Raw genomic sequence first — 12,947 nt, 5'->3', positions numbered from 1 at the left:
CAAATTAACTTTACACAAGGCACAACTGTTAATTTAAATTCATTCCAGGTGACTACCTCATGAAGCCGGTTGAGAGAATGCCAACAGTGTGCAAAGCTGTCATCAAGGCAAAGGGTGGCTACCTTGAAGAATCTCAAATACAAAATATATTTTGATTTGTTTAACCCTTTTCTGCTTACTACATGATTCCATGTGTTATTTCATAGTTTTGATGTCTTCACTATCATTCTACATTGTAGAAAATAGTAAAAAATTAAGAAAACCCCTGGAATGAGTAGGCGTGTCCACACTTTGACTGGTACTGTATTTAAATATATTTCAGTTTTATTGAACCATATTCCGATATATTACTTTTTCAGTATGGGGTAAGCATGGTAGTGAATCTCTGTAGTGTTGGTACATGAAATTAGCTACACCCCGTCACCCCCAACCAACTAAATAAGTCATCAAACAAGACTTCTACAGATAGACGGACTCAGTTGATTAAAGCCCTGTCGTGTTTATTTATTATCAAGAGAGAAAAAAGGACAGCAGAAGCATTACATTGTCATAACTGTATGTCTTACTATGGTTACTTGAACATTTTCAAATTCGTTATTTTGATAATATGACACAGTAAAACACACTATAGACAGTTAGCATGTTGCTGCTGTGGTGACAGGACACGGCCAACTCGCTTTTAAAAACAAGCCAACATGGCACTCATTAGGATTGACACACACACACACACACACACACACACACACACACACACACACACACACACACACACACACACACACACACACACACACACACACACACACACACACACACACACACACACACACACACACACACACACACACACACACAAGTAAGGGGGCCATGCTGTATCGCAATATACACAGCCATCCAAAAATCATCAATAAAAATAAAGAGAAAATAGAAGGGAAGTAAAAGAGAGTGAAAGAAACAAAAAGTAAAGAAGTTTGGCACAGGAGAAAGGAAGGCCACTAACACTGGAGACTGAATAGGAGTCAACCATTTTGTTTCTTATATGTGTAAGTCATTCTAAGTAATCTCATAGAAAATCTCTTAAAGCACTTTTTTTCAAGACGGATCGAAAGAACAGTCTTTAGTATTTCCAGAAAGGGCAGACTATATCATCCGAGTCCTGTGGGGTTGAATTGGGGGAGGGGAGGCGGGGTCAAAAGGGGGTCGGGGAACGTGTCTCTCACATGATGACAGTCTCGGTGTGGAGCAAATAGGAGCAGAAAGATTGCTGCTTTAGGGCGGGGCTTGGGGTTCTTGCTATGGGGCTAGGGGTGTGTGCCAAGGGGCTTGGGGCGCGGGACATTGGACCGGAGGGGGCAGAGATCAAGGCAGTGGGAGCACAGCTAGCCCACCTGGATGGAGGGCGTTGATTGGCTGGGCGGGCAGGACGAGAGAAGTTCAGTGACGGGGTTGCTGGGGACAACTCGGCTGGGCTCACCTGGAGAGAGACGATAAGAGTGGGTCAGATCAAGACTGTGTGTGTGTGTGTGTGTGTGTGTTTGTGTGTTTGCTATGCCTATCTCACCTTCTGTGTGTCCTTTCTGTAGGCAGACTTTGTGGCTCGGGGGCTGGAGTTGTACTCGTGCTCGATGTCCAGCATATCCAGTAGCTCAATGAGTCCATCGTCCTTATTCTGACCTGCAACTGGCCCTCCCCTCTGAATCCTCTGAGCTCCAACATGGGACCCACTCAAGTTCCTGTAGTCCAGTATGGGCTCCCTAGGCTGGTATGCAGGCCTCCTGGCCCTCTCCCCCTGGACCAGACCAATGTCTGTCTCTCTGTCTGCCCCTCCGAGGGCCCTTGCTTTGGCCTCGGCCCTCCTCTGACGCCCTGCCTGGGATCCTTTAGGGTGAGCATAGCTAGCCATTGAGGTGCCTCTACCCTCACCAAGCTGGCTCTCTCTCCTATAGTCTCTCACTGCCCCACCAGATCCTCGTTCTTTGCTGGGGTCCATTGCCACTGTAAGCATGATGGAATCCGCCTGGCATTTCTGGACAGGCAAGCGCCCAGGCGCCCTGCTGCCGCCCAGCTCTTTGCGCTGACAGACGGGGGTGGGGCACTTGTTCTCGATAGGCACCTGGTTGGTCACCACACCGGTGTTGGTGAGGGTTTTCCCCTCGTTCTTCTGGAGCATGGCCCCAAACTTCCTGAGGACCGAGGGGCTACAACACTTCTTGTCCACAAGGACCCCAGGGGGGTGGGACTTTCTGTCGAGTGCTGGGGAAGTCTCGGATGAGGCAACCTGGGAGGTGGAGCGGGGGGGTACGGGAGGGACTTCTCTCTGTCTAAGAGGGGGCTTGTTAAGGTCCCTGCAGGGGGAACTCTTTCTGTGTGACACTCTGTTCTTCCTGTTCTCAGCCTCCTCGTCTGCAAACCGCACCTGACCAATCCTAAAACAGATTAACAAGCAAATAACTCAATGAGTAAAATAACTAAAATACAAAATCTTATAGGTGGATTTTACTCTCTTCTCAAAATGATCTTGTCATCTCAGTATCAGTGAGGTCTGTGGAAGTCCTTCTTACCTCTCATTCTCAACAGGCCTCCTCTTCATCGCATCCCGGTGCAGAGACTGATCCTGGCTCCCTTTAGTGATCTCCTTCAGATGCTGAGAGAGAAGTGGGACAAGGGTTACCTGGGAGGGGAAATAATCAGTGATGTAGAATAGTGCAACTAGCAAAGATACAGTATATCAAATTCAGCTATACAGCCACACTGGCATGGCTTATGCAATTTCCAGTGGAGTATTGAGACGTGCCAGTTATATGTAATATATTTAAATGTTTATTACTGAAAACAACCCTGCTTAGGCCCTGCCCCTCAAATGTTTGAAGACTTGAAGTGAACAATATAGGTATAATAAATATGGTGGTGGGCCCATCTAGTCTTCCAATGAGCTAAGTGGAGTTTCTACCATATTGCTTCCACCTATCAGATTTTTTTTGATCTGCAAACACCAATGGGGTGAGACATAGGGTAAAGGTTCTTTTTTGGACGGGGCTGCCTATCAACTTTAATCCTTAGTTACTGTAGCTACTCACATTATTGAGAGCTGAGTTGGTCTTCCAGGTCTTTCCGTGACCATGTCCAAGATAATCCTGCAACAAGTCTTCAAGTTCCACCGCACCGTTGCAATTTGGATAATAGCCACCAATCTGATGGTTGACAGGTTCGCCGTAACCGTTGTGGCCGTGACTACAACCGTTGCTACAGTGATTTGGCACAACAACAGCTCTTGGGTGGTCCTTGGTTCTGTTGCTATGGCTGCCAGGCAGGTCACAGAAGCCATTGCCATGGTGCATCCTATCATTTTTGCCGTTGTCCATGGTGACATCATTTCCCCCTCTACGAGCCTGCACCTCATTGTAAAGCTGAAATATGAGCATAAACATGATAATGATCAAAAACCTACTTTCACAACGTGAACACAAGTTGGAATAGTTGTATTCCCCAGTTAGACTATTTATTTACACTTACAACTTAGGCGTGTTCCTAAACCTAAATGTACATACAGATACAAGACAATATGTACACAAAACAAGTCTGCACCTACGACAATGTCAACCTTGCTTACGCAATCCATATAACCATCCCAAAATAGTTACACAACCCAACTATTTTTATAATCTACACATTTGTTATGTCAGTTGGAGTGAGTGTGTGCTTGCTTCGCTATTTTAAGCTTTAACTCATTCACCACTATCATCTTTCACAGTGTTCTGACTGTCTGTCAGCACATCACAGTTTAATTAGCTTGTTAACATCTGTCTGTATCATTACTCCAGAGGGGACATGGGGTCTCAAGAAGGGGCGTGGTTCCAACAGTTTATTATAACACACACACACAACCAGTTAAACACTCTTCAGAGAAGACGAGAAAAACACTATCTCAAAGTGAAAATGTTCACACTACTGATACCCCATTTCAGGTAATGTTACTCTACCTAGGACCTTGTTTGACTGTGTCAGAACTGTGCTTGAGCATGTTGGACCATGTTTGGACTATCCCATGTATTTGGATGATGTTTTACTTTATTTTAGACCTTGATGGAACGCATCTGACCATGGTTGACCACTCACCTCCTCTATCTTCCTCTGCATGTCCTGCAGCTGGTCCTCCCATTCCTGCATCTCTGAGTCGAAGCTGTCCAGAAGCTCCACCTTCTCTGTTCCCCAGCCCCGCCCAGCCTGCTCCAGACCGCGCTGCAGTTCGGTGGCCGCCATTTTGGGCCGCTTCCTGCAGAAACTTTTTACTTCCTGTCACAACTTTCTTTTCTTCCACCACAACTTCTTCTTCCTTCTTCTGTTTCAACTTCCTAACTTCCTTTCGTTTTCAACTTCCTAGCTTTTTGTCTTTCTGTCTTGAAGGGGTCACCAAGGTGTGGAAATGTTGGCGGAACACTGCAAAGGAAGAGAGGATGGGGATGATTATTGTGGACGATAAGACATGGGAGAACTAGAGGACATTAGTCAACCAGTAAACAAATGGACTCAAAGGGTCTACTCCCCATGGACATTCTCCCTGCTACACCCCCACCCTCAACTCTCACCTGCTACTCCCCCATGGACATTCTCCCTGCTACACCCCCACCCTCAACTCTCACCTGCTACTCCCCCATGGACATTCTCCCTGCTACACCCCCCACCCTCAACTCTCACTTACCTTACCTGCTACTCCCCCATGGACATTCTTTCTCCTGCTGCCCCCCCTGTAGCCCCCCAACATACTTTACTCTACCCCCACCCCAATGACATTGATCACTGTTGCAGTTGTAAATATGTACTTTTCTATTTTTATTTAACTCAATGGTAATGCTGCTGCTCCCCCTATGGTCATTCCACCTCACTCCCTCAACAGTCTATACTCTGCCTCCACCCCAACGGTCATTTCTTTTTTCATCACTGCCACAGCTGTTATTATGTATATAGTGCTATTTATATTTATATTGTTTTTATTGCTGTTTTAATTATTTTATTTCACTAGTCCTGCATGTTGGAGCTCGAAGCCTAAGATTTGTACTGTACCCTGCAATCACACCTGAAACCCTGTACATATGACTTTTACACAATCTGAATCTAATCTGAATAAATACAAATTTTGTGGATTTCGTGGAAAGATTCAAAGCATTTTGGGCAAGCCCTCTGTATTCCCAGCCATATTTCATAGTCATTTAAGCTACCTATGTGACACATGCCAATGAATGCCTGGTGTAGTGTGACAACCTCACTATTTGGCTGTTGGTCACTATCCTCTCTGCTCCAACCCTTCGCTCTGTCCTTTCCAATTTTCTATAATGGAACTTTGGAAACTTTCCAATCTGCAGCCATGACCCGTTTTAATGAGCACATATTCCCCATTTTTCAAAAGCGGAGTGTATGTCGAATACAACAACTATTCGACACGTACAGGTTACCCGCAGGACGCCTTTCTTCTACGCCTTCTGTTACACTTTGCGAACAATGTAAATGTGTGCCCTCCGTGTCACCGCTAAACGATAAGTTCATTTCGCACTCGGCTGCATGCTGCATGGCCAAATCACCTCTAGAAAAGTGGCCATAATGCTGCATAGTGGCGCGTATTGGCTTGGTTTAAACGGTTTTCCGTAGGCCTATCGCTGCAGGTAATTTTAGAAGGCCGATGGTTTGCTATCACCGAATGTTATATATTATGTGCTTTTACCACCTCGAAATTACCCGAACACCAACCAGTCATCTTGTGATGTAAGAGTACGGATATGTTAATAATACAAACCTGTAACTATGCATCGAGAACGTGGAGAGAGAAAGAGCGAGAGAGAGAATAAATACGCATGGCGTGTGTTTTGAATATTAATAGGCCTATAATAAATAAATTCCCACATGACCAAATGTAGCCTATTTGGTGGTTCGTATAAAAAAGCACCAAAGGGGAGGCACAAGTTGATCAAATGTGACCCAGTACATCAAGCCCACAGTGGAGCTGCAATGTTATATTTTACTACTTGTCCTTATTAAGTGCTTTGTCCAATGACTATGTCAAATTATTGTTAGAAACCCAAGTTGTAGAGATGCGTAAAACAAAACTTAATGGAAATCTCCATATCCATAAAATACATTTAAATATTAACTTCTTCATGTGGCCTTACCTAGCTGTTCAATATTCTCCTTGACGATTTTATTGTTAATAGGTGAGGATATATCGCAGTGGCAGATAACTAATCCTGATTTCAGTCTAGCCAAGGTATTCACCGTGAATCTCTTGAGATCCTCTGTTTGCCCGGTGGCGGCTGCGCTTCCACCGCTCGAGAGTCAGTCCCCTTGTCGCGAAATCCTCGCTTTTCTGCCTCTGTTCTATTACGTAAAGTCCCGCGGATTGGATTTTAAAGGAGCCCTCTCTTGTCAAGCCTGGGCAGGGTTATGTCCAGAGCAGGTACATTTTTTCAGGGTAAACAACTTATGTTCCAGCGGGGGACCCAGGCTTTATAGTGCACCTCGTATTTACGTCGCATCACGGGAGCCAAGATCAAGTATCTTAATGTCAAATTTATTCCAGCATTTGAGGTCTCGATGGGACGACTGTCGTCACTCGCATCCTGTCTATAATTAAAAAGCAATGTAGAGAGGGAAACTGTTTGCATAGCTATTTCAGCTGCCGAGCTCTGAGCCAATAGGCACTCCTGTTGCTACTCCGCTTTGGGGTGCTTGGCAGATTTCGTTTTGTGACTCCAAACTACTCTTATTTGTTTACAATTTTGATTGCCAAAATGTAGCCTATATGTGACACCTGCGCTAACATTATTTTAATGAGTTTTTTTTCGAAGAACTTGATATCTGGCGCGTTGGCGGGTACTTTACTACAATTTTACTACAATTTTACAGTTTATTTATTTTGACATTGCCATTGCTGTTGATGAAGGTTGCACAATATCATCGCGCGCGTCATGCGACCCCCATTAGGTTCTGACCCAAATAGTTCACTGACATGATGGACACTTGTCGACATAAACAGTGTGTTGCAAAAGGCATCTGATAGCTCAAAACCAAAATATATTTGGTGTGGATAGGAATGTGGGAATCCTCAGACTATGAGCCAATTTATGCTTGATCCGAAAATGTGGCCTGAGGCGCCGTATGGATGGTGTGATGCAGTTGCGAAGCCTACAGAGCCACGCCATGCATCTCTCAAATGTTGTAACAATATAGAGGGCTCCATATAGCTCCGCATTGAAGCGCAAGAAGTATGAATGCCCTGACTTCTGCAGAGTCCGTATCAAATAGTTAGGGCAGGTCCTCTGGTGCAGTTTTTGGTTTTTGCCCTAACACGTCACAGCTGATTCAAATAATTAACTATCAATCAAGCGTTGATCATTTGAATCAGCTATGTAGTGTTAGGACAAAAATCGTGCACCCCTTGGAGTCCCGAGGACTGAGTTTGGGAAACGCCGAGTTAAGGGCAAACATCCTTCGTTTGCATTGTCGCTGTCCACGCTGTACAGGTGCTGAATCGGAATTCTGATTGTCTTTCGCCATGGTACCGAATCACCACTATTTACTTGTTTGTTTAAAATCTGATATTTTACACTTTTGTAAGCAATGAGGAGGAAACTCCACCTTTCCTATCAGATTGTAGGTCTACATTTCTTATATACTACCACATGATGGTGGCCTACCTATAGGCTACAACATTTATTTGCAGGTAGGGACTATGGCTATAGGATTTGATTTTGGAATTGGGCAAAACGGGTGTTATGCTAACTCACCTTTTCTTGGGGGTGATGAAGGAAGTGGTGGGTGGTGGGAAAAGTAGTCTCCAGTGTTGAACCTAAGCATATATCCTGTTATGTGACTGTGACCTGTGCTTGAAGAGGGAGGCTCCTGTACGTTCGGTGACCTTGGCAACAAATGTTTAAAAAAATAATAGAAACAAACAAACAAAGGATGTGGCTATGCTATTGAGGGAGGCGGGATCACAGGACGAAGAAAAGGGTAAACAGAAAGACAAGTTTAAAGATGGTGGCATAGGAGTGGGAGGAGAATAAGACTAGAATGAGGATGAGTAAAATGATGGGCTGAAACATCTGGGCAGAGGATGAACAGAACATGAGTGTCAACGGAGGAGAAACGAGAGGGAAAATAGGGTCAGAGAAAGAAGGAGAATAAAGTCAGAAAAATATTCAATGGTGACGGACGAGTGAAGAGACTATGCTGATACAGCCAAACAGGCATGGTCAAGTCTACATCTCTTTAATTAAGAAACGCACACAAAAACACATGCGCGCACACACACACACACACACACACACACACACACACACACACACACACACACACACACACACACACACACACACACACACACACACACACACACACACAGCACAGCACAGCACACACACACACACACACACACACACTTACCGACAGTGGCTCCTCCTCCCTGTCCTCAGGTTTGGGCACCTCCAGTCTGTCTATGAAGCCCTGTAGCTCCTTCCTGAAGGCCTTCATCTGGGCATTGATCCTGTACAGCAGCTCATGCTCCCTGATCCTCCCGCCCTCCTCCTCCTCCTCCTCACCCCGCCCATACAGGTCGCTGTTGGAAACGTACACCCGTGCCTCTGCGATGATAGTTGCCGTGTCGGCGATGAGCCGGTCGATGGTCCTGCCAAGACGCTCAGCCTCCACTCGAATGTCAATCATCTGCTGGCGATCCCGTAAGTTGCGGGGCAGGAAGCGGGTGGCGGTCTCAGGGGGTGGGGTATAGAGACCCCGGGTAGGTGTGAGGCAGCGGGTTTGGTTCCGCACCTCGTCCGAGTCACTCTCCCCGCCCACTGGGCCCTCGCGTTTGCGGTGCGGGGGCAGGAGGCGAGAGGAGGAGGAGTCATCATCGCTTTCACGGCGCCCACTTGGTCCGGTCCCTCCTGCGTCACTCTCTGCATCACTGTCCCGAGGGCTGATGCCCCCCCTTAGGGCCAGGTGGGAGGCCAGGTCGTAGCGCTGCATGTTGGAGAGCAGAACACGCTTCTCATACTGCAGCTGCATCACCTGGGTGAGAGAATAGGACTGGCTGAATGAGGCATGATATGTTTATGACGTTTGATCTTTGTTTTCATCTTTGATTCCAGCGATATCTTTTTGTTTACCATATTGCCTGTATAGCCATTTTGACTTTCAATATATGTTAAAGGTTACGGAAATAAACCAGAAAACAAATGTGGAAGACCGACTCACCTTCCCACTGAGATCATTAATCTGTAGCCGGGCCGTCTTCAGTTCCTCCTGCAGTGCCTCTGCCTTCTCCAAACCTACTCCTCCTGCCGCCCCTCCTCCATGCCTTGCCCCTCCCTCGTGGGTCCCGGCCTTAAACCTGAGCTTGTTGAGTTCTCCCGTCACTCTCTTGTTGTGATCCTCAGCGTCGGCCAGGTTCCTCCTCAGGAGCTCTGCCTCGTCCTCCACCAGCTGCAGCTGCTGCCTCAGCTCAGTCATAGCCTCCCCATGGCCCCGGCCCGCCCCCATCCCGCCCACAGCCCCCCCACCGGACCCGCTTTCTCCCTCCCCTTCACCCCTGAGGTCGTCCAGCTCCGCCCTCAGACCCCGGTTCTCCACCTGAAAACACATGACAAGAAGACGGTTATGTTATGAATCACTATCTTCCTCTCTCTGTCGGCACCTTCTGAACAGAACAGGCAGAAATGATCGGAACAGTTGTGTTCCCATGTGCAAACTTATTTCCTGGTCTCTTTCATGTCATAACCTACATTAAACACTCTGCATCACATCCTATGTCTCTCACCTCCAGCTCCACGATCTTCCTCCCCAGGATGTTAGCCTCCTCCTCCACCAGGCGCAGACGCAGCTTCAGCTCAGACTCACGGGTGGTGGGGGGTCCCCAGGCCTCACCCTTGGGGTGGGGGCTGTCCAGGTCCCCGTAGAAGGAGCGGTACTTCTGTAGCTCCGTCTCCAGCCGGTCCTTCTCCTTGTCGATCTTAGCTGTCTTCTTCCTCAACAACACAGCCTCTTCCTTGATGAAGGCCAGCTGGCACTTGAGATCATCGTTGTCATCCTGAGAGAAGGGGAATTGGAAGGAAGATAATGCAGTTCTGATGTACAGGAGACACAACTCTCGCTCGTGTTTGGAAAAAAAAAGTTTTATTTTCTTTATAAAAGCATTTCATGGTGATCCCTCACCTCTGTTGGGGTCTGGGCAGACTTCTTGTCTGACTTTTGGACCTCCTTGCTTCCTCTTCTCTTCTGAGACTGTTGGGAATTGAATAACGAGTATTACAGCAAAATATGTGCTGTATAGATTGTATAATGTATTGTGGGTGAGTGTTCTTACCTCCTTGACTTTGTCCAGCTCATTCTGAAGGGCCTGTTTGGTCACCTCCACCTCGATGAGTTTCTGCCTCAGTTTCTCGTTTTCGTCCTCTGTCTTTGTGCGTTTCTCCTCCACATTCTCCAGCTCATGGTGCAGTCTCACAGACACATCCTTTGCTACCTGCATTAAACAGAATCAGGGACATTGATTTAAGTTGATTGAATTAATTATGGAGGTGAATGGACAGTGCATTAAGCAACTAATAAAATTTGTTTCAACATCAAGCCTACCGACACACAAACACACACACACACACACACACACACACACACACACACACACACACACACACACACACACACACACACACACACACACACACACACACACACACTACACTCCCTACCTTCAGGTCCTGCTCCAGGCTCCTCAGTAGTTCCTCGTCAATCTCTCCTGTCTGGGCATAGCGCAGCTTCTTCCTCTCAGCCTTCCTCAGCCGGTACTGGAGGATCCGGCAGTTTTTATTGGCTCGCTCCAGCTCGCGCCTCATTTCCTGCAGCTGGCACGTGTCCTCCTCGTAGAAGGTGTCACGCATCTCGTCCATCTCCGTCCTCATCTCCTCGATCTCCATCTGGAACATCAATATGAGTGATCAGCCAATCAGGCACTGGTAGCCAACAGGGGGCGTGGGCTCACGCTTCAGCATTATTGGTATTGTTGGAGTGTTTAGGTCCTCTGAAGATGATGTAATTGAATAGGGACAAGCTAATCTGAACCGATCAATAGGGTCTTATTCATTATTATGTCAATCAATGAATAGAAGTAGGCTAAACACAGGATGGTGCCATTCATTGTTCTGAATAGGGAAGAGGGGTTTTCCTTGTAGCTATAGGGCTACCTAAATCATTTAGCTTTCGCAAGCATCAATAACAAACCAAGGGAACTAGGCACATTTCTACACCAGTTCTTTGCAAATGTTACAGAAAGAATAACAACTGTTCACTTAGCCTACCCAGTGGGCTAAAAAATATGCTTGTTCATTGTATCAACATACAGTTTTCCAGTATATCCCTAATAATAAACCTCTGGGAATATGCATGGAATATTAATACATTTACATTTAAGTCATTTAGCAGACGCTCTTATCCAGAGCGACTTACAAATTGGAAAGTTCATACATATTCATCCTGGTCCCCCCGTGGGGAATGAACCCACAACCCTGGCGTTGCAAGCGCCATGCTCTACCAACTGAGCCACACGGGACCACAATAATATCTCAGTTGCAGTGTTATCATCAAACACGAAATAAGCCTACCTTTTCACTTATGCTAATATATATATATATATATATATATATATATATATATATATACGATTACATTGGAATATATGAGCATATGTTAGTAATGCCAAACTTTGGGGAATAGGCCTAGATTGAATCTTATCAAACAAAAAGTGGCCTACCAGTTCAGTTACTGGATCTGCAAAAACATTGTGTTTGTATACATTGAATATTATTGAATGTCAGTGATGCCAAACCTTTAGATCTTCATTCTCATCCACCAGTCTCTCCAGTTCGTCCTCAAGGCCCTCGTCTTGCTGTGTCACGCACCCCGCCTCTATGGTCCCTATAGACGGCTCCGGTTTGGCCTCCGCGCTGTCAGCCGTGTGCATCTTGCTGATGCTTCTCTTCAGTTTCTTATGTAGGTGGAAGTGCAGAGTTCAGTCTCCAAGCAATCCTCGCTCCACAGACTAAGGCCCGGCCCGCAGCCCACGTATTCCCCGCTTCTGTACCTGCAGTAGCCCGCTGAAGCTTTCACCGAATCCCCTCCCGGACTCTTCGTTTTCCCTTTCACCAAACACGCGGTGCTGGAGCCGGTATGACCCAATATGTTGGGAAGACAGGCCTTTGAGGCAGGGATACCTCTAACGACGAACTACGGGTTTGAGAATCTGGTGAAATATCTCCTCTGTATCTTCTTCTCTGCTAGCATCCGCCCTGTTGGCATTGACAGCATCCGTTTCAGCACCATCTGGGTAAACAGCTGCAACGTCGCATCTCTCGATCTCCTTCTCGACAGCGGTCCTAAGCCCCTCGTTTACTACCTTATTCCTCGATCCTCCTTTTGAAACTATATTTTTGGATATGCTGGAGGATTTTGGGGCTGATTTTGAGGCGCATTCCCGGATTCTGGCCGGAGAGGGAGCCCGATGCTGCCTCCTCCCTGTGCTATTGTCTGCTGCTGCCGCTGGAAAATCCGCAGCGCCGCTTGCGGCAGTCGTGACATCCACCAGCCTTGACTTTTCCACTCGCCCATCTCAAAGTGACTGCAAAGTATGATTGTTAGTTATGGCAATAATAAAAACCTAATATAAGTCTTGATATATTAGGTCTATCCGGTTGATAAAAGTTGCAATTAAATATGATGGTCAACCAGTTCCAACATTCCAACATTTAAATGGAAATTCTGGCTGAAATTCACAACATATCGTAGCCTTTGCTGCAAAAGAGACATGACGTCTGCAGAGTGACATTGAAATAATATTGACTTTGAAAAAGACCCGAAGCCAATAGGCTTCTGTTTATTGGCAAATGGGAATCTAACTTAGGCTATAC

At 46.4% G+C, this 12,947-nt stretch overlaps 2 protein-coding genes across 4 annotated transcripts; both read right to left on the bottom strand.

Annotated features, from left to right (window-relative positions):
- Positions 1 to 483: 483 nt before the first annotated feature.
- On the bottom strand, positions 484 to 6,812 carry LOC139556429 (uncharacterized protein KIAA0408-like). 3 transcript variants are annotated; one of them, XM_071370368.1, is made up of 6 exons: positions 6,265 to 6,812; positions 4,117 to 4,437; positions 3,078 to 3,407; positions 2,562 to 2,671; positions 1,562 to 2,426; positions 484 to 1,474 (listed from the first exon to the last, which is right to left on the bottom strand). In XM_071370368.1, exons 2-6 carry the CDS (start codon positions 4,258 to 4,260, stop codon positions 1,217 to 1,219), a joined length of 1,707 nt encoding a protein of 568 aa, XP_071226469.1. In that variant the 5' UTR covers positions 4,261 to 4,437; positions 6,265 to 6,812; the 3' UTR covers positions 484 to 1,216. The 3 variants fall into 3 exon arrangements, with proteins under 3 accessions (XP_071226469.1, XP_071226471.1, XP_071226470.1); XM_071370370.1 differs by having other exon boundaries at positions 2,562 to 2,644; XM_071370369.1 differs by having other exon boundaries at positions 6,162 to 6,620.
- Positions 6,813 to 7,828: 1,016 nt separating this feature from the next.
- LOC139556428 (microtubule cross-linking factor 3-like) lies at positions 7,829 to 12,707 on the bottom strand. The gene is made up of 8 exons (XM_071370367.1): positions 11,870 to 12,707; positions 10,737 to 10,961; positions 10,352 to 10,510; positions 10,201 to 10,269; positions 9,806 to 10,075; positions 9,244 to 9,618; positions 8,434 to 9,057; positions 7,829 to 8,093 (listed from the first exon to the last, which is right to left on the bottom strand). The coding sequence occupies exons 1-8, from the start codon at positions 12,002 to 12,004 to the stop codon at positions 7,983 to 7,985; spliced, it is 1,968 nt and encodes a 655-aa protein (XP_071226468.1). The 5' UTR covers positions 12,005 to 12,707; the 3' UTR covers positions 7,829 to 7,982.
- Between the last annotated feature and the right edge of the window lie 240 nt (positions 12,708 to 12,947).

This window comes from Salvelinus alpinus, chromosome 27, assembly GCF_045679555.1.
Source record: "Salvelinus alpinus chromosome 27, SLU_Salpinus.1, whole genome shotgun sequence".
NCBI classification, from domain to species: Eukaryota; Metazoa; Chordata; class Actinopteri; order Salmoniformes; family Salmonidae; genus Salvelinus; species Salvelinus alpinus.
This window is presented reverse-complemented; position numbering and strand designations above follow the sequence as displayed.